Consider the following 25,839-nt stretch of genomic DNA (forward strand, 5'->3'; position numbering starts at 1 on the left):
CTGCCTTTTATTTTCTTTATTCAGATCGGATTTTTGTTGGCTTCATTGGGGGATCACGTAGTTTGTTACGTCAGCTCTAAAAGGATAAGTTGCCTTGGAATCAATAAAGTTAAGTGTAATTCATAATTGCATAAAAGGAGGAGAAGTGGCGGCTGCGCCGCGTTGAGACACTTCTAAAATTTTGAACAAATCTGTATTTCTCGTTGCAAGTTTGTCAATCAGTTAGTCATATTTTATCCCAAGTACTATAATTAGCTCCCATTCACAAAGGGATTTCTTGCACTTTGTACACTTGGACACAAAGTGTCCATGAAGACGACATTTGAAGCATCGGATATTCTCATGAGTTTCCTTATCCTTGATGGTTCAGAATATGCGATCTTCTTGATTTGTTTGGCTCACAACCACCCGTCCCTACCATTTCTATCAAAAACTTGTTTTAAATCAAGATCTAGGATAATATCAACTTCACACGTCTCAACTTGTGTATTCTTTAGTTGAAGACCATAACATCAACATGTCTTTTTCCCATTTGCTTTTAATATTTGGGTTTCTGCCCAGAGGCTGTGACTTTTTTGAGTATGATTCAGCGTGTCGTACACGGGACCTCTTCGGCTCCTAGGTCCCAAAGTTTCATTTTTTGTAAGATTAACTTTGCTATTCAAAAGGGGGGTTGCGGCGCATCTTGTTGCCCGTTTGCATGCCACTTTATTGTAATCGTTTTGTACTTAATATATAAATATATTTATTTAAAAAAAAAACTAAAAAAGAAAAGAACATTAACTGTTTTAAAATATGAACGGATAGATTTGCATAAATAAACAAATAGGAGTAAAGGGAGGGGCTAGATTGAAAAAAAAAGAATTGAATTACCATTAAATGCATATATATCATATAAAAAAAGAATGGGATTACAATTAAATGCATATATATCATATCTTTGTAGCATTATATTACACTTTACACTATTATAAAACTCTACATCTATCTTACTATTTTTTTCAGACAATTATAACATTCAACAGACCACCACAGCCTGTTTGATCATCGCTCTTTATCTTCCATGTATGATGGAAGCATGCCTCCTGATGATCTTGCAAAATCGACGAGTGCGGTATTTGATTTTAAATTCTTTTAATCAATTTTCTATTTATCTTGTTCAGAATTAATATTTTTGCTAACTAAGAATCAATATCATAGAATATCTTGCAGTGTATAGAAGAACGATCGGTGACTGTTCACAGGATTTCAGAAGGCTTCACATTAGGTAACACCTTAGATCAATTGCAAGTAACGTTTTTATTTAAAAAAAATAAAAAACTTGATTCGCTAAGGAACCCTAGGGTCTCCACGGGTTATCACGCCGAAACCCTAAAGGATCCAAACCCTTCTTTAGTTTCCTTAAACCGGGATGTTGCCGTGGACACACGGCAGGTATCGGTTCAGTGGTACCGGCAAAAAAAAACAAAAGTTTTAAGTATGGTATCCAAAGTGAAAAAAGTCAAAATTTTTGAATTTGGGTTCTATAAATTTGTTGGCCGGTGTATAAGAAAACAAAAATAAGATGTATATTAATTATCAAAGTTGAAGGGCCAACAGATTTTAATATTTATATAATTTTGAGCTTATTGTCTGAGAAAAAGTTGTAACATAGATATTTCTTCAATATAATATCCCTACCGTATAAAATGAAATTTTGATCAAGATAACAATTTTATAACTTTTGGTTTATAATTAGGTTTTGGGAAAGGCATTCGGGCTCGAGAGCGAAGAAATGGAAAGTCATCATCAAAGTCAAAGGTGCTACGATTTTCACTAGAGAAAATGGTTTGTGCTATTTGTTATTTATATCACATTATTACTTATGTTTTATGATCTATATCTATAACTCTGAATTTACTTTCAACATTGCAGCTTACTGGACCTAATGTTAATCCTGGTAACGTTGCGATCAGTCTTGAGAGGAAGACATTGTCTCCTGGTTTCGATCCAACCACATGCCGCAGTGTGTGAGTGTCTTCAGTTTTTATAAATTATGTAAATTAAATAACAAAAACACTTTCTATATATTTTTTTGAAACATTTATGATGACTTGATATAGGTATGCGGCGAACTTTGTTCAAGCACTGATGCTCTTGAAGGTTTCAACTTGCAGGCTGTTCAAAGATAAAAGTATGATTAATTCATATTTAACAAACAGATTATTATTATATTTTTAGTTTGCCTTTCATCAATCATAATATCTTTGGTTCTTTATTATTTGGATTTCAGTCATCATCGGGTTCGTGGAGCGTAAGTATGGATACACCTCACATGGACCAAGAAAGAAATCCCTCGCGATATGGGAAATACATTCTGGTTCCAGAGCGAAAAGGCGGAAAGTCAGCATTAGAGTCAAGGGTCCTACGATTACACTAGAGAAAATGTTTATGAAATTCATGATGTAACTTTCATTGCTCTTGAATACTAACTAACAACTAAATAACTTGGAAATGATCTACAATATGTTGCAGGATATTTGGAATGGGATTAACACAAGATAATTGAATAATTTTTGCATTAATAATCATTTGAAATTAAACACACTCACACACCACAGATTCTCTTTATGTACACATATTTCTACTAATTGAAGAGACAACCAACCAAAATACCCTTTTAAGTGGTGGTCGGTTGCCTATTTGTCCTCACCGACAACGAACTAAAACTTCTGAAAGAAATCTCATTCGATATATTATCTTCAACATCTGTCAGTGATGTCCAACATATCACCAACGAAGCTTTAGAAAACCGTTGTTTTTTCATGGTTGGGTGATATGGGGTGATCCATTAGTACTTACCAGATGCTAAGATTTTAGTTTCTAACTTTGATAGCTTCTTTGGATTTTGATTCATCGAGATTCATTTTTCTAGTAATGTCTGCTTACCTCATATGACGACTCTTAATCGTCTTATTCAAAACCCCAATTATGACACGAATTATTAAATAATTCTAGTTTAGAAAATGCTAGTAATTAGCTCATATGGCCACGTGCACTAATTAACCCGTTCAATGTCAGCGTTTTCCTTATCCATATATGCATACTAGTGCGTATATGGTCACTTATAGTAATCTAAAAGGGTTCAATAACGGATTTACGAACTAATATTCTAGGGTAGTTAGTTAACATCTAATGGTTATTGAAACCTCGGTCCACCCATTCGCCAAGTCTTAAATGCTGCAGTTGATGACTTGAACCAGCTCGAGTTTGATAAGTGAAGCTTGGGCTCATGCTCCTTTATTAAACAATCTCGACTGTCAAGTAGCTACGAGCCGCTTGGCTTATTTACACCCCTAACAAGTTTATTATTGTTCGACGATCATAAACATAAATCATGAAACTCGAAGCAAAAAATCAAACAGGAAATTTTTGGCACATTACTTCTTATTGAAACAAGGAGGAATGTTTACAGCTACTGCTTGTCTCAACTGCAGTTCACTCGCAAGCCAGAATGGCAATTCGACCTTTGACCACGCTTCAACCTGATTTAACAAAGATATTAACATAATCAGAAAACAGCTATTCTTTAACTCGTTACCGACATATTGAACTGCAAATTATTAAAATTTACCCTGTCTGTGTCATTGGATTCAAATATGCCAACTTCATTTGCCGCCTCAAGAAACACCGCAGGAACAAGCTGTTAAAACCACAGACCGTTTTAGACGTTGAACGAACTTTTTAGAGTAAGTAATAAAAAGAAACAGTTTTAACCCCGTCGTCTGCTAGGATGTCATCAATATCATAATACTGAGTCATGATTGAAGCAAGTGCCTGCTGTTATTATCTTAAGTTTTTATTACTCAATTACACATAGTGGTATAAATGAACTGAACATTCGGAGAACTGTTTTTGCACTGTTCGGCAGTCAGTCGTTTAATAAAGGAACGAACAAGAACAGGGGTCATGTTTGTTCATATGTGTTTGTGAACGTTCGATTGTGTGACCGTTTACATCCGTTTATGTTCGTCAATGTTTATTTGCTTATGTTTGTTCATATAACTTTTGTAATATATTTTAATGACTTCTGTAATCATATAGATTTAGGCAAAACTATTAACTATAAAACAGATATAAATACAAGTATTATGTGATTTATTTATATGTTAATCAACATATGATTATAAATGTTTAAATAAATTACCAACACAAACTTGGTAGCCAAATCAAACAAAACATTGTAAGTGTTTATTTGTGTTCGTTCGTTTGTCTTCATGAACCGTTCACAAACAAATTCATTTCCTTAATGAGCGAACACAAACAAGAAAATTTGTTTGGTCAGGTGTTTGTGAAACTTTCATTTGTCTGATAAAAACTTAATGGTTGAACATGAACAAAAAAAACTTGTTCGGTTCGTTTGTTTGTCAATTTTACGAATGTATAATAAATTAAAAATGTATGTGTATTATGTGACTAATTTGTATGTTAATTAACATATTAATACGAATGTTATAAAAAAAACAACAACACAACTTGGACACATGGTAACCAGATCGAACCATTTCACACTGACCATTCTCGGTATCAAAATCAAAAGAAACATTGTTAGTGTTTGTTCGTTTGTGTCCATGAACCATTCACGATTAATGAACAAACACGAACCAAAAACTTTCTTAGGTTAGCTGTTCGTGAACCGTTATAAAAGCTTAACGGACGGTCAGTTCGTTTACTACCCAAATTTAACATAAAATGAACCAATTTATTACATAATGTAAGTCATTTTTACAAATTTATTAATAAATAAAAGATTTTGATTCCGATTATGCTGTAAGTAAAATTGGGGTTTAAATTGTGTGGATAATAATAATAATAATAATAATAATAATAATAATAATAATTGTGTGAGTGTTTAATGACGCCGTAATTCCTCGTAATTAGTTCAGCGGCAAGTTTCGTATTTTGGATCTGAAATCAAGATTTAGTTACACGGGAATTTAATAATATTAATATTATTTATTATTTTTATAATTTAATATATTATTTTTAATATTTTTAATATATTAAATTGATTTAGCTCTGGCATTTACGAAAGGCGAGTGCTTTGCAATTTTTTTTAGAGATGGACAAATAAACTGGTTAATCGAACGGGCTCAAAATTAAACCGAAACCGAACCAGTTTGAAACAGATTATGTAAAAACCGGGTTTTGACCGATTGAAACCGACCAAAACCAGTTCCAAACCGGTTAACCGAACCGAACCGAAACCGATAAAAACCCGAACCAAAACTAATTGTAACTTGGTCAAGAAACTGGCTTCAATCCGAACCGAAACCGACTGTAAACCGGTTTTGACTTTTTTTAGCCAAACCGAACCGGTTTCAACCCAAACCGAGATTGATTTTTAAACCGGTTTATGCACCTCTAATTTGATGTACGCATGATTTCAAGGTAATAAAGCAACAACCTTACCAGCTATACACGCTTAAAGCTCGCCCTCTATGATATTGTAAGTAAAATAGTTTCTAACCCGTTTGAGTTATTTTGTTAATTCATATCATGGATGGGTCCGGTTCACTCTCTTAGAAATTTTAATCCACCTTATTTAAAATAAATGATAAACCATGAGCAAATTATAAAGGTTTGATGCTTCTTGGCATATTTGCAACAAGTCAACAACAAATAACCGGGACCAATCCAGCATCATGGGCCCGATAAAAGCAACCCATCAGTAAACCAAAGGCAATGGGCATATCCACGGCCCAAGTACTTATTGCATAATGGCTTAAGCCTTAATGGCATATTTAGTATTGTATTATTAATTGGTACCATTTTTTATTATTATGTAATATTTAACTTATAACTATTTTTAAACATAATTGTTTAAACATAATAGTATTAATTGTATACAAAAATAAACAAAGGGTTGAGTGAAGAGCGGTAGAAGTGATGACTATTTTTATGTTCTGAGTGATGGGAATGAAAGCTTGTATGAGGGTTCATGGGGGTTTGAAGGTTCTTGATCGCCATTTTATGTCCAAATCAATTATGTAAAAACAACATAATGCATGTACCTTTTCTTCAATTGAAGTAATGATTCTCGAATCGACTGAAAGTTTGTGGCAATGGTGGTGGGGAGGAGCGTTCTTGGTTGCCCTAAACCAATGTCGCCATCCGTTATCAAAAATCCTATATGAAATCGGGTTAGCACGGTAGAACTTAATCAACCTGATCTACAACCACATCATTTTCTTCTCCGATAAAATCTAATTAAAGTGATACACGACCAATAAATCTTTGAATAGCATTCTCCATTGAAGGATGTGGCAGAGAACACAACGATTGAAGACGAAACCATAATCTATATATATACATTGTCCAAAAATTCAATCTATGTCTTTTGAAGATGAAGATTGATCAATTTTGGTCTCTTAGTGATGATGAAATCATGGGTTTCACATAATTTTATATTTTTTCACGTAAGCCCGTTCGAATGTTATCTGGGTGAAAGGGATGAATCAGGGCTTTAGTCCTAGGTTTGAACCCGACATGGGGCGAATTTTACCGATTTCATCCAATTTTCACGCAATATGGGGGTACGGTCTCACGGTGGTCAGGGAGTCGACCTTGGACATAGCCCCGAAATGATAGATTTACGCATGAGATTTTTTGCCGTTAAAAAATAATAATAATAAATTACTACTACCCCAAATATATTATTTTGTCTAACCCACCTGAATTATTAGTGTAATTTTAAATTGTAAACAAAAAAAACTCCTAAACAATGCAATAACAATTAACTTGATCAACCTACATATTGTCCCACATCATATCTTTCTATGTTTCTGTATCTTTTCACACGTATATTCTGCCACAATATGAGATTATATTAAACACTTTATTATTCATATCATCATGAGATCACCTTCTAAGAACATTCTTCCATGTTTAAAAGATGATGAAATGGAAATTGCTTTACAACAATATACGGTTTGGGGTAACGCGTTTAAACTTATTGAAATGACATTAATGTTTATTATATTTTAATTAAATTTGTTTATTAGTTTTGTTTTACTAAAATTGGTTATCTACGTTATAGGTAGTAAGTATTGGATTTTATGTTAGCGTATTTTGTAATATGACGATATTTATATTTTTATAATTTAGTTACTAATCACAAACAAAAGTTTGTGTTAAATATTGAAAATTATAAGAATTATTAATGAATAATGAACATAAGCCATACATAACTATATAGTCATTGTTGGAAATTTTTGGACTAGTAATAATTATTAGTATATATGTTATTAATGAACTAATTGTTAACGGATCTAAAGAGTAAAGATGAATGCGATATCAATACTCTAAAGTGTGTAGTTGATAACTTGAACATTGGTAAAAAGAGAAATGGGTTTTTCTCACATTGGTATAGCACTTGAGAGTCGCCTTAGTATTTTTATGTGGTTCACCAGGTCATGTAACAAGTGTCATGATTATTGCCATATGTCGATGTGTGTGGTGAGTCATCAAACACATGTCAAACTAGTTGGTGAGTCATCGGACACATGTCGTGTACTACGCCAAGTGTCATATGGCTTCTTCTACGCGTGACATGTGTCATGCTGACTCATGATGACAACCTGCTATATATAGTAAGCTTCGGGTTACCACTGAAAAAATGTAAATCGGTCACTAACACCGAGAACTCGACCCGTAATGGCATATGCATCGAAAACCTGGATCAGTCACATCACGTATATAATGTGAAAATTAAATCAATCAACTTTTATAGGTTTCACATGTTACTAGTTATTTTAAAAATATTTTTTTTTTAAATTTAAGTAGCATAAATAAAACATATGTTAATTTTAGTTAATTGTTTTCTCTCTCCCATCACTTCTCATATCTTCTATGAAATATATACAAATTAGGGGCAATTTCATATAATAGTTTCTAAGTTTCAAAAGTGTTTTAATTAGGTCACTCAACTTTAAAAATTGTTCCAATTAGGTCACTCAACTTTCATATTTTATTAAATTTAACGGTTTTAACATGTTTTTTTAATGTTTTTTATTTTTTGTTTCACACAGGAAATCTTTTTATCTTTTTTTTTATGTTGACGTTGAGTGGCGACGTGAATTCTATTTTTTATTTTTGAATTTTAATATAATTAACGTTTTTTAATTTTTTAAAAATATAACTACATATATTGCAAATTCCGACCCTCACATCTTATCATTCATTTCTTTCTTAACAAACAAAAAAGTCGGTGAGACTAGATTTGAAGATTTAGTGACCCGATTTGTGAAAAATATACATGAGTGACCTAATTGGTTTAATAAATTTTAATATAGAATATTAATATATTTGTTTTAAACAAACATCGTTTTAATATATTAATATATTTGTTTTAATAAATTTAACAAACTCAAAGAAAATTCAAAAACAAAAAAAAAATAAAATAAAGTCTAGAATATTAAAAATGCAAAAACTATTAACTTGATCAACCTACCTATTTTCCCACATTCTGTGTTTCCATCATAATTCCTTCTCACACGTATATTCTGCCCAATATATGATTGGTCCATTAAATAATAATTATATTAGTAAACCCTTTACTCATGTCATCATCATAGCACCTTCTAGGAACATTCTTTCATAATTTAAAGGAGAGGAGAAACGAAAATTTGTTGCCGACTACGGTTTGGGTTAACGCGCATAAAATGATTGAAATGAGATTAATGAAATGACTTATCAATAGGCAGTAAGATTTGATAAAGCTTGAACATAGGGGGGTCAAAAGTCACAGATCTTGTTTTTAAAAAAAATTTAAAAAATATTCATAAATTTACACTATTGAGCAAAATGAGGCGGAAGGAACCGCCGGGGTCCCCATGATGCTACGCCTCTGGTCGAGTCACGGGGTCATGTGGTTACATATATTATTTGATTTATACAATTCCACTTATCTCAATATTTATTTAGGCCCTTGTTTCATTTTCTACTTACCTTTTGTTTTATAAGTATTTAGCATTTTATAAATATGTAACTTAAGTAAATGATCTACACTAATAATTAATTAATACAAATGTTTTAAAATTGTACGCAAAATAAATATAAGTAAATTTAACTTAAATAAACGATTTAGTTTAATAATTAAAAACTATAATTTATTTTCTAATGACACCGTATTTTATAATTTATTTTCAAATGGCAATATTGCAATAATTAAAAACGATTTACAATATTAATGTATTTATTATGTATTTTAAATGGTATTGTATAGTTTTATTTATGTAACCTGACCGGATCCGAACTAACCTATTGTTCGGACATCAAGTTAAGAGGCAATTGAGCATCGAAAAAAATTTGACCCGATGGAACAACATTTTTGGCCACACTTAATCGTTCTAACATTATAAAATTCATACTCTTTAATAAAGTCTATGTGTCTTTTCCACATGTTTTGTCACTTAACACTCTCACGTTTAACCTACATCAATTGTTGTTTACACTATGTAGTGTGCATTTTTGTTATTTAACATAAACCTACAACGAAAACAAAATATATAAATAACACAACAGGTGTGAACTACTAACATAACCTGGTACCAACACATCTCTTATAAGTCGATTTACATAAATGGTATTAATAATAAAAATAAAAATTCAAAACGTTGTTGTCATGATTAGTGAATTGAATTATTGCTTTACCACATAAAATAACTTGCATCTTGTTTAAAATAATCAAATTAACATATTTTTAATATAATATTTAATAACAACTAGTCTTTATCTTAAGTTCTCAAGTTAATTGTTTAATCAATTAAAAACACACCTGCCGACTTCTTTTGCAAAATGGTCAAGTACCCATGTACAAAAACAATGCAAGTCTTATATAAAAAAACACAACTTATATATAATACCTTATATTATATACAATTTAATATTTATGTTTTTTTAATATGAATTTTACATCAACTTTTACCCAACAACGATTTTAATATTTTTCATTGTAATTCATTTCATCAATTAATTACCAGTTGAAATGGTGGTGTGTCAGCGTAGATAAATATCAAACTTGTAAACATTTATATTTTAGTAATTGTTATGTCTATCAACAAAATAGAGAGAGAAAGATAAAAAAAACTTGCACAAAACGTTTAACATTGCATCCCTATCAAAACCATGCTAAAAAAACTACTAAAATATGAGATTTTACACTAGAAAGTATAAACGACATGAGAATACGTGAAACTCCTAAACTTAAGGTTAATATGTTAATTCCTTGTAAGCATGGGCGAAGGTTAGTAGGGCCGGTCACCCCCCCCCCCCCCCCCGGTTTTTTTTCGTAATAGTGTAAATGTACCTGTTTTCGTCGGAAATTTTTTATACGTAGTGTAAATTTAGCCGTTTTCGGCCAAAAATTTGAGCCCGGCCTTCTCCGTTTTTGAAATTCTTTATACATTTTGAGTCCGCATCCCCGGTGTCTTAGCCCAAGCTTTGTCACTGCTTGTAAGGATATGGTTACATGGATCCGACCGAAAACTCGTTAGATCATCTTGCATGTCACTTTCTATGGTTAAAAGCTCCAATTTGGCTCACTTAGAACACTAAAATCATCAAGACGATTTAGACTCAACTAACACTGAAGGATGATGTGGTGTGAATCAAGTCATCAACCTCCAATGCTTTTTCCCATCTTTAATAACTAAAAATCCTAGATAGAAGCTAATCAAGCCTCTAAACATCAAAAACTTAACAGATTCAAGGTTTAAACACTTACCCACTGATAATCCAAGGATGGATTTGAGTAATTGTACTCTCTTATGGTTTAAACACTCTATAAGCACTATAAAACAACTAGGGTTTCAATTTATAAACGTACAAGAAAAAAAATAGTATAACTTAATTTGTTGATCAGCTTCTCATCATAACATCACATTTCATCCTAGAAATGTTTTAAAAATCGAAACAAAAACCTCGTCCCAACCGGTTTTCCTAAAAATAGGTGTTATATCTTGTCCGGTTACTAGCTAATGGACTTAATACAAATAAATAAATCAGTTTTTTTGGTACTATCAGAAATACTGGCTCGTCTAAACTTATCTTATATCAAATGCATAGACGTGATCCAATAAATGAATACAAGTATGACTAAATAAACTATTGTTGTTAAATAATTGTTTCAAGTTGTATGTATATAATAATTAGGAGAGAATCAAGGGAAAATCTCTTGTTTTGGCCACCGTCCTAATTAACCATCGGTTTCACTAATTTATTAATTTGATCATCAACTATGACAATGTCCAAGATTCTTGTGACCAGTACTCTTTATTTTTGGTCGATTAGCTAGTAGCCAATATATATATTTTTTTAACAACCAACAAATAAACTTTTATTAATTTAATAATGAGTCCAGCAAGATACTAGACCCGCACTACCCTTACAAGTTACAACCACCATTAAAAAAACAAGAACAAGACAATAAAGACTAAATTTTGATTTGAAGCCAAGGAAATCTTCCCAAGACACCATAAGCATTCTCGATATATTTTGAACCCGAAGAAAGCCAACTAGTTTAATTTCCTCCAACACCCTTTCTAGAAACCGATAAATCATATGAACTATAATTTTTTTTATTGTAAGCTTTAATCTTTATATGCCATCTAGATTAAGAATAAAAAACGGAGAGAGAATGAATAAAGTGAGATATATAATTAGGTATTTTAGAAGACGACCCGTCTAAAAAATTGGCATGTTGTTTTAACGAGTTTGCTTGATTCATTAAAATAACATGTTCATTTGTGACGGTCCAAACCAACAAATGTACACGGGTCAAAGTCTAGTGAAAACATCAAAACAAGATATACAATTGACTTAGAACCCTAATTTTATATTTAACAAGTGAAAAGAGTAGGTAGAATTTAATAACTCCATTTTTTAAAACCGTTAATGTTTTTCACCTTAATTAATTCTTCTCATGTCTCAAGTAAAAACTATTAATTTTTTTTACTTTATTTTATTCTTAAGTATTAAATGAGACTAAAACCTATAACCATTTGTTTGAAAGTTATACACCTTTAGATTTAATAATTCCATCAACTACTAAGGGGATGTTTGAATGAGCTTTTAAAATTGTTGTTTTAATAATTTTCTTTCTAAAAAACAAAAACAATTTTTTAAAAAGCTCTAATTTGAAGTTTATAGAGAAGCTTTATTAAACACATTTTGCTTTTCAACAAGCAAATAAGCAAGTTTTAAAAGCTCACCCAAACACCCACCGAAATAAATATAACTTGCAATTATGTTGATTGAGATATTCATGCCGTACCTATTATTCTATCGTATGATACAACATAGACCTTCCATTATATATTCAATTCATAAGCCACCCGGAATGCAACAAACTTTTATAAATATTATTATTTTCATAGTCCACAGAAAAACAAATAGGATAGTATATGTATGGAGATTTATAAAAAAATTATTGAAAGAGATTGACCAATAAAAAAATGTTGTGTAAAAAATAGAGAGTTTTTGACAATTTATGAATATTTATTAAGGGCGTATTAAAGATTAACTTATAAAAAAGAAAAAACAAAACAAAAAAAAATGATTTGTTTGGTTGTAATAATTCAAGATGTAGGCTTTTGTTTATGTGTCGTGTAAATGAGAGAATGTTGGGACCTATTCCTCACAAAATATAATTTTAAAACGAGTTTATCGATTACAAAACTTTAAATTTTCAATTCATGTAAATTTTATTTTTATTTTTCCTTTATGTATTACTTACACATATATACGTGGTTTCGAAAATAAAAATACAAACATCAACGTCAAAGCAATTTATAAGTTTTAGCACTTATTCATGCTAGTCTTATAATACCACGTATTTGTTTATGCAATGATATGTATTACTTTTATTCTATGTAATGTGAAGTGATTGTGTTGACATATTAAAATTTATGAATGTTAGCACTAATATATTTATTTGGATAGCACAAGAGACCAACCAATGTACGTCGAAGAAAAACATTATAAGTAAAACTCAATAAGAAAACATTTTGGTGGGAACTTGGAAGTAACTTAAGGATGTGAAAGACTGAAAACCATATGGAGTGTACACGTGTCACCATCATCACGTATAGTAGTTAAAAAAATATTTTAAGGGTGGTGACTTGCTTATCATCCACGTAGCATTCGACTACACGTGTCACTATTTTCCATTTTGAGGATACCTACGTACGGTATGATATTCAGTCATGTGACTACTTTTAATATTACCACATCATTTGCTAAAAATATAATAATATTTATATCAATTATATTTTGAAGAAAATAAACTAAAGTATTTATAGCATATACTTGTTATATGCGAGCTTTTATCTTTTGAAAGCAATTTGCTATATTTCAAATCAAAATATCATAAAGAACTATCTTTTTTATAAGCAAATACCAGAATCGTTCATGTATTCATCATCCATCTAATTACATTACATGTTTCATTTGTTAAAATTAATATTAACTTCAAGACCAAAGGAATAAAGAAAAATCTTTCTTTTTGCACTCAACCTATAGAGAAATAGAGAAAAAAAAGTTTGAGTTTAAGGGTAAGTTTTTTCATAGAATGTAGTTAAAAAAACGGGTTATTAAAAAGCGATAATATACGTTATATATAAAAAAACTGTCAGGGTTACTCGACACATCCCTATATACTTTGTCCACGCGTTTCGTGAACGTGTGTATATAGGCTATATTCAGTTAATTATAAAGTCAATTGTATATTGGATCAAATAAAAATTAGCAAATCTTATAATTTATATGGACGAATAAGCGAACTAATACATTCTTTATGAAAAGATTTACAGCAAAACGTTTTTAGACACGTAACATATTATTTATAAGAAATAAAAAAAAATCAAATTTTACATTCAACACATGTTCAATTGATTATACACATATAACCTTAAGATACAATTTTAACGGCTGTCAATCACACATACGAACCCTATATAGCTCCACTAATAAATTTGCATATTATTATTATTATATAATATAAACAAGAACTTTGGTGACGCATTTAGCGTCACCGTTTTGTTCGACGAATTTTGTTTTTTAGTTTAGTTACTATAATAAATGTAATGGGAACTGATTAAACGTCATTTTTTCAGTCCGGAACCATAGCAAACCTGAAAAAAAATTAAAAAATATTGGTCGTTGACCCACCTCAATTGTTATATTTTCATTTTTAGTTCCGGTACCGTAATGTACGTAATTAAACCGACTGAATTCGTATCAAGTTACCCCCTCATTGTTCGGGACGACAACACTTGTGTTTTACCACCGCCCGGGTTTGCCAACCAAATAAACATCGTCTTAAATATTTTGTTTTCTTATATGTCAATTTGACGAATTAATTTTTTGGGTTTTAACGCTAAAATTTTACCAATGATGTTTATATCGTAACGAATGCAGCCGATATTGATCGAATTCGTGTTGACTCATCGTCGTAACGCTGGGGTTTTACCAACACCCATGTTTCAATGTTGGGGTTTTGCTAGCTGCCCGGCGCAACGCGCCGAGTAGAAAATCTAGTTTACTCATAATGAAAATTGAACCAAACTTACAACCTCATGAAGGATGGGCACCTGTTCAGCTGTTCTTACAAATTATTATAACCGACTTAGTTTTTTAGAATTGTTTCACTATCATTTGTAATGTCAAATGTCAAAAATTTGTTGGTTTTTACCATTCTTATGAAACTTTTTATTCTTATTTGAACCATTTTTTTTTTCTCTCTCTCTCTCTTATATATATATATATATATATATATATATATATATATGGAAGGGTCATCTTAAAAATAAGTAGTTTCCTATAAAGACTAGAAATAAATCATAGCCATTGAATCATGTTAATCAATGGTTGAGATTTAAAATCATCAATAACTGACATACTTTCCTAGAATTACTCTTTAATCATTATAACCGACATAGTTTTATAGAATTGTTTTTTCACCATCATTTGTAATGCCAAGTGTCAAAAATTTGTTGGTTCTTACCATTCATATGAAACTCCTTATTCTTATTTGAACTATTTTATATATATATATATATGACAAAACCATGGATATCGGTTTTTTAAACTATGCATATAATCTGGTTTAACCTTTTCAGTTAATTCAGTAAAGATTCGGTTGTTCGGTTTCAATCCTCACTCCCACACGGGCCACACCTACTAAGTGGTTGTGGTTTATTGAGCTAAGAAATATGTTTTTTTCTTTTTCTTCTAGCTATGCCTTAGTTGTTGTGACAGAATCTTTATCTACCTTTGTGTTAAGAGTTTTTGTATTTAGTTATTCTCTATTAGGATCCAGATATTATGATGGCACAAAATGATAAAAATTGAGATGGGTACACCAAAAAGTTTTTTTTTTTTTGGCTTACAAAGGATAACGACCCCTAACCCCATTCATCCCAACTTGAGTCAATTGACTACCTCTTAACCACATATTTTGTCTTATCCCAACTGTCTATTAAAAACATTGAAACAAACGTAATTAAAATAGGTGTATATTAAGCCCTAATTATTCCTATCTCATAGATATTTTAATGACTCATATATGCCGATTTGATCAATTTTGGATATCACATGTCATACCATGTCAAAATATTATTTTCTTAAAGAATCATTTAAAATGAGAAGAGCTTTGTTTAAAATCACTTGTCATAAAATAAGTTACTTAATCTTTTCTTTATCGGATCATCAAACATTACCCGTGACTCAATGAGTCATTAAAATCTTTTTAAATTAGCTTTTATGTTACAGTTGTGATTATATATAGAATAATGGATTTTTTAAACTTCGTTTTTGCCGAGTCTTCCGGTGAAAGGATCTCAACGATCCCCAGCCATTTAACAACTTCTTGAAGAAAAATTAATTGGGCTATCATTAAGACAGAATGCTCGTGACAACTAATCGAAAATTTAATTCATGACTCTATAGTGATATATAGTGTGTTGTCACATTTAAAAAAAATCATGACATGAAATCCTTGCTCCTAAATTCGGATTAACCTTTAAGTTATTCATTGTTTTAAACGACGGTTGATTATACACACCCATGTAAGAATTAGGCCGCGAGGATTCTTCCCAAATTTCCCCATTTCCCTCTTTTATCCCGCATGTCACGTTATCGTCACATCAATTTTTCCCATTTTTCCAGTTTCTTCATAATATTTCTCAAACAGCGCGTTCATCCCATTTTGTCCTGTTTTGATTTATTTTTAAAATACAAAAAAAATAATTAATTTTAAATTTAATTAATATGAAATATATAGAAAAATAAATATCAATTTTTTTATAAATTAAAAAACAATAAAAATATAACTAATTATTGGGTGATGCTAAACGTACCCCCCACCCATCCATTTTTACTAAACATACCCCCTACCTCAAGTTTTACAATAATACAATTTATACCTTTTTGTTGTTTCTTTTGTCATTTTGTTATATTTTATTATCATTATTATTTTTATAAAAGCATTTTTTTTCCTATTTTTGTTTAATATTTTTTTTTCTATTTATCTTTTTATGTATATTTAAAAGCCTTTAGAAAAACAAAAAAAAAATCTTGCTTAGGAAAACGTTTTTGTTTCTTGTCTAAAAAAAATTGTTTTTCTTGTTTTAAAAAAATGTTTTTTTCTATACTTGTTTAATCTTTTTGGAGAGCGTTTTTTATAAACTAAGAGATAGTTTACATCATTTTATAAAATAATCATATTATTTTTTATAAATAAAATGGTTAAATAACATACAACTTGATAAATTTGACTCTTTTATTAGGTAACATTAATCTAATGTATCCAAACCTAACAAAAAATCAAATTGTTTTGAACATATTTTATATACAAAAATAAAAAAAATAAAAAACTATCTAGAGGCATAAAAAACTTTTTAATACATGTAGAATAATAAACAAACTTTTAATAAGATCTTAAAGAAATAAAAACAAAAATCAATAACTAAAATATACATATATAAAGTCTATAACAAAAATAAAAATTTAAGAGTTTTATATTTGATATTTTAAGAGAATTATAAAACAACATAAGAGGGACTGACATGTCAATTATAATTATCAAGGGGAAACGAAAGTTCAGGGATGGTGTATGATTAGCAAGAGAGGAGGTACGTTTAGCCTGACCCTTATTTCAATGGTCCAAATACCTAGTTAAAAACAATTAACAAGTTGAACACATTAAAATAATTAATATAAAATCTTAGGGCATTAAAATAGCCATGAATCCATTGTATATTCTAGTTTGATTTCTCTCTCTCTCTCTCTTATTTTTTAGATTTGGATGTGTTGAGAGTTGATAGAGTATAAATATGTGAAAATATTAAGGACAATACATAAGGTTAATTAAACTTTTTTTAAATAAAAAATAGTGGGCCACATCAAATACCTGTTACTAATCACTAGAGATGTTCAAAACGGTTTGGGACTAAGAACCGGAACCGGTTCCTAACCGGTTCTTATATTCAAAACCCCCTTTTAAACCGGTTCCAGGCTCGAACCGGTTAGGGAACCGAACCGGTTCTCCCATCCTCGGACCCCTAACCTATCTAACCGGTTCTTACCGGTTCCTAAACCGGTTCCTACACCGTAACCGGTTCCAACCGGTTACAGTGTAAATTTTTTTTTTTCGTTTTGCGTTTGCGATTTGGATTCTAAACTACGATTCGCATTTGTATAGCATGAAAAATAAACAAAACAATTAACATAAAATTCATTTTATTTACTTTAAGAAGTTCAAAAAAAAAAGGTTACATGTTTTAAAATCTTCAAAAACAAACTAACAAAACATTAAACTTATAAATATGAAGTTGTGACATATTATTTATAGAAAAGCCTTCTTGTTCGTCGTAATTATTGAGCGGCGACTTCTTCCTCGGAATTACTTGTAGAAATGCCTTCTTGTTCGTCGTGCACTCGAACATCAAGTGGTGTTTCATCTTCGAGAGTGGTTACGTGTTGAATACGATCGATTGAGTCCAAGTGATCCTTTAAGCAAATGCACATCTCCATTGCAAATCGGCGTATATTTTAATTTTAATTTATCAACCGCCGATGTATTATTCGACGCGTTATCAAATGCCATTGAAAATCTTTTATTTTCTAGTTTATAAGTTTTTATAACATAATCTAAAATTTCAAACAAATTATCTCCCGTATGTGGATACTCAAAGAGTTCGAAAGCAATGGTGCGTTTCATCATTTCCCACGATGACGGGTCTACCCAATGAGCGGTGACACAAAGATAAGATTCGGGTAGACCATGTGGAGCCGACCAAACATCACTAGTTAAGTTTATTCCCGTATTTATATTTTCAAAATATGCAATAGTACCTCTTTGGCCTTCTTCCACAATTTTAAACAATAACGTTTAAGAGCATGACGACTTACGTGAGTGTATTGTGGTTGAAGCGTATCTCGAATCATGGCGATTAAGCGAGGGTTGTCGAAGTGGCTAAACGGCAAAGCTTCTTGAATCACAAACTTTGCCATACGATCTTGAACTCGATCAATTTGGTATGTAAATATTCCGCCTTCACTATCCATTTGCGTTTGTTGCGAATCGACGTTCTTTTTCAACGCCTTGCAGTACGGTTTTTTGATGTGTTTCTTCAAATTTGAATTCGAAAGTGGGTTTAAATAAACCCCACAAAACTTGCACCGAGCCTTCAATGAATGGTCACTCAATTCAACCAAATCCCAATTGCACAAAATCTCTTGATTACGATTATGAGGTACAATACGAACGAAACTTGGTTCGGCGTTGGAACCTTGACCAACCGATGATTGTGAGGCAGCCATAACAACAAATATGAATATAGAAGAAGAGAAAACAATATATTAGAGAACTCAAAACGTTGTAATAACGTTTTTTTTGTATTTTTTTGCGTTCGGGTTTGCGTTTTGAGTGTTGTGATGAACCCATGACACCAAATACCTATTTATACTAGTAGTGGGGTGCTTGGGGGAGCCAAAAAACGGCTATTTTTGACCCTAACGGTCAAAAAACGGTCAAAAAAACGATTTCCAACGGCTTAATCGATCCAACGGCTAGAACCGGTTCCTAACCGGTTCCGGGAACCGGTTCCGGTTCGGTTCCGGTTCCTACCCGCCCCCACTCAGAAACGCAAGAACCGGTCACGGATCATCGGGTTGAATCAGATAGGGTCCGGTTCCTACCAAAAACGGGTAGGAACCGGTTCGGTTCCGGTTCGGGTCCACCGGTTCGGTTCCAGGAACCGGTTTTTTTTGATCAACTCTACTAATCACCGTACCCTATACCGAAAAAAAAAACAATGGATTCAGACACGGTATTAGTTAAAATTCATATATACTTTATTTAATTTATTATTTATGCTTAAAAATTAAAATATTATAACACCAATTTTAAGTAGGTAAAAAAATTAATTGCTTTAATAAAACACATTAAATGCTATTATTATTTATTTTTATTTTTTTAATGACCAACTATGTAACGCCGGGTACTCTGTACGCGGCCCTCATTGGCTAAAGGTAGCCCGAGTCGGCCTAGTCCGGACGAACGGAGCCCGTAGCGGTCCACCTATTGAGGGATTCAGCGGATAAAACCCGACCCCCACACCCGCCAAATGGCACGACAGCGAGGAGCCGGTAAAACCAGGTGAGATCAGGACTCGAACCCTGGCAAATCAGGTCATCCCTCAGATCTCTCATATAAATTGGTGATAGTGAGGTGTGAACCCCCTACATCTCACTAGTAAAGTAAAGTGAGTGCTCTACCATTGAGCCAATCTAATTTATGCTTAAATGCTATTATTACATTTCTTTTCTCATATAAAACTTAAATCTTATATTAGTCTATATGTTGTCATTATTATTAATAATATAATAAAATTACTTAAGACGGTAAGAATGTATATTATAAAACAGGTTATATCAAAGACTCAATTCTGGTAAAGTATAACATTTAAGTTAGAAAAAAAAACTATAATTATTATTATTATATAACAATATTCTACTTCAAAGAATACAAATATATATATATATAACCCAAAGTGGACCCATGTCACATGCCCAGCCCCCACACCCGATAGCGAAAACCCTCCCACTCGTAAATTAGGCCTTCCTTCTTCTTTCTTTCTTTTCTTTTCTTTTCTTTTATGTTACTTACAATCGTTATATATTTAAGCAACACACGTTAACTCTTTCATTTCCAAATTCCAATTCCAATGGGTTTACAAAACCAACTCACCGACATTTCATCCGATTCCATTCCACTCTTCTTTCTCACATCCATCATAACCTTCATATCTTACATCCAATCACTTCTTCTCAACCTTGTTGGCTACCAATATTATTATCCCGATGACGTGGACGACACCATCGGATCCGGTCTGGCCGGGATTATTATGCTAGCGGATCAGTTGAACCTGAACCGGGTTTTTTCTTACAAGTACAATAGTAATAATAATAATAATAATAACAATAATAATAATACTAGGTTGTTATTATCCGACAGTACGGGTACGATGATGAACACGGATTGTGTCGTGTGTTTGAACGTGTTTGCTGATGGAGACCACGTGCGGAAGCTGTCGTGTCGGCACGTGTTCCACAAAGAGTGTCTTGATGGGTGGCTTGATCAGATGAACTTTAGGTGTCCGTTGTGTAGGTCACCGGTGGTGTGTGACGAGCGCGTGAGAAGCACGCGCCGCCGGGTGGCGGGTGACGTCATGGGATGGTTTTCGGTTAGGTGAGTCACTGAGTGTGGAGAGGTGTACTTGAGGCTTTAAGATGTGTACTGTTTCCAGGGTTTGGTTTGTTTTTTTTCATTTTTTTTACCGTATGGGTTTTTTTACTGGAAATGGGTGACATTTTGGGTTCTTAATTTCTCTATGTTTTGAAGAGGAGTTTGTGCTCAAATAGTCAAATGAAACAAATAAATGGAGTTTGTTAGTTGTTACCCTTGTTATATGAAAATTTAATTCTAGATAGAAAGCAGTATTTGTTTATTGTTGATAAAAACTTTTAATCACTACTAAGAAAGGCTGTATAACTTGTTCGGTTGAGTCGTCGTCGTCATTATCATCATCATCGTACTCAATATATCACACCAATAGCAAAGCTATGTTAGGGTCTGAGTAGGGTAAGATGTAGACAGCATTACTTCTATCCCGTAGGAATAGAGAGGCTGCTTCCGTTGAGTCTATTCAACATTTCAACAATTTTTTTTGTAATATATTATTCGGCTATGAAGACTCATCCAAACATGACTTAAACCGCGAAGTTTAAAAGAAATGTATATTATGGTTGATTTTTTATTAGATCAGGTGTTATGTTTGTCTCACTTCATGCATTTGATTGAACACGCTCTACTGTTATGTTTATCTCACTCCGTGCATTTGGTTGAGCACGCTTTACTCTTGACGGCCCCCGCTGGTGGTTCGCTCGCTCAGGTGGTGCCTTAAGTGACTCCAGTACTTCCCCGTATTTATTTTGCTAGCTAATTAAAACTTAACTTTAATTTTTTTTTGGGTATAACTACATACCTTACAAAGGCATTCTTCTTTTTTTATGGAATTATAATAAGTTTGATAATAAAATATTTTTTGATAAAGTAATAGATACATTAAATTTTCATTACATTTTGTTTTAACTTTAAGCCTTTTATTCTTTAAAATAACTAGTGTTCAAGTTTAATAGTTTTAAAATCTTTTCATATTTTAAATCTTGTTTTTAATCGACTTTTATTCATAATTTAACCTTTTAAAATCTTGTAACTAATGTAAGTCTTTTGTTTTTAAAGTTAAATTTTGTTGCAAATTCAACTATTTTAATTAATTTTATAATTAGTAATGTTTGTTTTTAGCTAATATTAACTTTTTCTTTGTGTTAAAATTGATTGATTTATTTGTGTTAATAATTAAAGAATAGGCTAAGGCCCCGTTTGTTTTTTTTAGAGATTTAAGTCTGAATCTGAATACCACATCTGAATGTTAAGAGGTGGTTCAAATGTCTGAAATCTGAATCATTAAGAGGTGGAGGCTAGAGACGAACCTCTAGTCGTCGGAGATGGAGCCTAGTCTCCGGGTTAGAAGTTAATGGAGGCCGGAGACAAACGTATGTTTTTTTTGGGTTAAGAGGTTTTCAGACCCACTAAAAGCTCTTACTGGTTCAGATGCTATTAAGACGCTGAACCTCTTAATGCCAAAAAAAACAAACAGCCCCATGTCTGATTACGTCTGACCGAATCAGACGTTTTCCTCTATTCAGAGAAAAGAGGCAAAAACAAACAGGGCCTAAGCCGCTAAGGACTAAGGTGACTTGGTTAGTTCTTAATCAAACGGATGCGTTAATTTGCCCTGCGAATATATAGTAACCAAATAAATAGAACACCGCATTACACACATGAATAGATGCCCTGCAAAGAGAGCAATAATCTTCCTTTGATGTGTTATGTTATAACTAAGTATAAAGATATCTATTGTTAAAATAAATTTTAGCATATATCCTTTTCATAGGCAAATACATACAAAACATTAAAGAAGATGTTTCGCAAGACTTGACCCCAGTGGCGGACCCAGGATTTTTTGTCAATGGGGTCCCAATTTTTTCGGTTTACAAAATTTTTCGGGTCGGTCGTTATTCGGGTCGGGTCGAGGCGAGGAACATAATAAAACACGGAACTATGGTGTCATTGGAAACGAGTAAGTAGAAAGAATCTAAATTACAAACTAGATGAAACATACACTTTTAATTCATACCCGAAAAACATGAACGTAATCTATATATATGGTCTTACATAATTGACCAAAACATGAAAAAATAACTCTAACACAAATAAATGATTAATTATAATATACATACACAAGGTAAATAATAAAAGAATATGCAAAATCCATGTTAACATTATATATGTTGCATGGTGATAATGACCATATGAGATAAACTAACAAAAAGCACAAATACCCTAACTGAATAATTAAGACTAGGATATTAAAAAAACAACAAAAGAGGAGTATGATGGGGCTTGAACCTACAACATCTCACAAGTAAAACAAGGGACTTTCCACTGTACCAGTTCAATGTTAATAGTATGGGTTCCAAGTATTAATTTTTATGGGGTCCTTACAAAATTTAATATACCGTCTCTAAGTAATTTTTAAAAAACATCGGTGTCCCGGGACCCCGATCGGACCTATGTGGGTCTGCCCCTGCTTGACCCTTGCAAGTTCCAATTAGGCTGAGGGGTGTGGGGGGCGCGAGAGGGGGCGCGAGTGGGGGCTCCAGCCAATAATATTGTGACGTGTGGCAGAGAGAGAAACTTGATAAGATGGGTGTTGGTTGTGGTGCTCGCGCCCCGGGCCCTGGTGTGGAGGGGCGCGAGAGGGGGCGCGAGCGGTTTTTTTTATTTTTTTATAAATGTATTAAAAAAACGTATTATTAAAAAAACTCATAAATTATTTAAAAAAACACACATTAATTAAAAAAACACATTAATATCTAAAAAAAAAATTAAAGTACTAAAAAAAAACATTATTCTTATTCTTCGGCTTGGTCTTCTTCGATCAACCTCTTCCGGATACGTTCCTTTTGTTTTTCCATCAGCATTTGGTCGACCGGATTTAGGTTACTGAAGTCTCTTGTAAGGAAGTCCAAATCTCTCATTCTTTTTTTTTTCCTTTTTGTCATTAGAGACCACCTCCATGGTTTTGTTGAATTTATTGAGGGATTCAACAAGATCGGTGATGTTTACGGCTTCCCCCTCAGCCGGTTTTTTCCCCCTGGCGTCCCTTCCCAATGGCCGCCTCCTCGGCGGTGAAGACGTTTCCTCCCCCGCAACGTTTAGGTCGAATCCAACCCGGCAATCCGACCCGGCGGAAGTGCTATACGCTCCAGACGAACTAGTTTTAGTCCGTTTCGGCCCTACTTCCGCATCAAGGTCCGGCGCCACCAGCTCAACCCACTTAGAACACCTTCTCAACCTCTCCCACACCTTTACATCGTCCCACGTCTTCACCGTCCCATACCTCCGCAGGCACTCCTGCTTCCACTCTTCGACAGTGAAATTATAAACCGCCAAATCGTCACTGCCACTTGGTCTCATACGACCGGCGTTCCTGTTGAACAGATTAGTAAACAAGCCGACAAATTTTCTGATTTCGGTCCACCGACCCGAAATCTTATCGGCGTTCCGCTCTGTACTCCCAACGAGCGAATAGAACGTCTCCCTAACCTTTGTCCAAAAGACCTTGCTCTTTTGGTAGTCCGCTGCAAAATGCATAAATAAATTTGTAAGTCATTTAACTTTTTTATTTAACTTTTTTATTAAAAATCATTTTTAAAAACGTTAAAACAATTACCGCAACGCCGATCCTCAGAAATGACTATCCAAGCCCGACACAGGGCTTCCTTCTCATCCGATGACCACGGAGTGGTTTTCCGTTTCGTCCTTCCAGTCGAAGCCGAACCCGACCCGTCCGTTGCAACTTGTTTTTTCCGGTGGACGCGTCTTCTTTGTCCCGCAGCTTCACCTTCTGGTTCTTGTGTCTCCGGAACAACAAAGTTAGGAGACGGTTGTATGTTGGATGGTTGAAAGCCGGATGATTGTTGCGACCCCGAATAAAACATCGGTTGGTCCGGTGCCGACCATAAATCGTCGTAACTGTAATCTGAATCTAGGTTTGGGTACCAATTTCCAGCCATGTTTTTAAAAAACGGTTTCGAAGATGGGGTGATTTTGGGTTTTGGGTGTGGTATGTGATATTGGTTTTGGGTGTGGTATGTGATATTGGTTTATATAGAGAAAAAAAAATTTTTTTTAATAAACATTATGAGCCCAACGGCTCTATTTACGCATCCCAAGACTCCTCACGCGTATTCCCAGCCGCTACCCCTCTTGCGCCTGCCTCTTTTTCCGCGCTCGCGCCCCTCTCGCGCCTCGGTGGTGTGGTGGGCGCGAGCGGATGGGCTCACGCGCCCCCCGTCGCGCTCCACACCCCTCAGCCTTAGATGTTAAGAGGAATGATTGTGACACATCTAGCCTTCGGCATATCAAACAAATCCTAACATTTATTTCAGTGAAAAACATTTAATATATCTAATATATTAAGTTTATAATATGAAAAGGATTTGCTAATAACATATTATGTTTGTATAATATGTTATTATTGTAACACACTAATATATATATATATATATATATATATAGAGAGAGAGAGAGAGAGAGAGAATTCACATTTGACCACTAAAACAACTATCTTTATCTTAATGTGGAAGAAATATATAACTTTATTTTTAAACGATGATCCCGTTCAAGATGTTTGTCCATGTAAGGTTTGAACCTCAAGCCCTTAGGATGCCATTCAAGTACTTACCAGTTACCACTAGGTCATCTCGTGATATATATAGTTACCACTAAGAAAATAAAGGACGATCACAAACGACACGATTATTCAATGATCACTGATAGTTTTCCAGAATGAACATAAAACAATTTTTCATAAGCTTTCCTAGATTTGTCGATAACTGTGACAACCCTAAAAAGTTATTATTTAAGAATTAGTTGAAATTATCGATAAAAATTTTATAAACTTACATGTAAGATAGTCATTCCTATTTTGGTGAGGTGGCAAATAATGGTGAAGCTTGGACAAAAACGACGAGGGGAACAGACAAAAATACGTATAGAGTTTTCATAAACGGGGAAGGCTAGACTCAAATTTTCGGATGAAAACAAGTAAATTGAGGGTTCGGGGCAACGATACCGGCAATGTGCAAAGAGGTAAAAAAATAATTAAT

General features: G+C 33.0%; 1 protein-coding gene across 1 annotated transcript; it reads left to right on the top strand.

The window, feature by feature from the left end:
• The first annotated feature begins 20,249 nt into the window (after positions 1 to 20,249).
• Positions 20,250 to 20,974, top strand: LOC143547429 (E3 ubiquitin-protein ligase RHA2A-like). Its single transcript, XM_077038858.1, has one exon. The coding sequence runs from the start codon at positions 20,268 to 20,270 to the stop codon at positions 20,793 to 20,795; it is 528 nt and encodes a 175-aa protein (XP_076894973.1). The 5' UTR covers positions 20,250 to 20,267; the 3' UTR covers positions 20,796 to 20,974.
• The last annotated feature ends 4,865 nt before the right edge of the window (positions 20,975 to 25,839 follow it).

The sequence above is a fragment of the Bidens hawaiensis genome, unplaced genomic scaffold, assembly GCF_021521415.1.
Source record: "Bidens hawaiensis isolate Kalapana, Puna unplaced genomic scaffold, B.hawaiensis_p1.1 tig00014720_1, whole genome shotgun sequence".
Lineage (NCBI taxonomy): Eukaryota > Viridiplantae > Streptophyta > Magnoliopsida > Asterales > Asteraceae > Bidens > Bidens hawaiensis.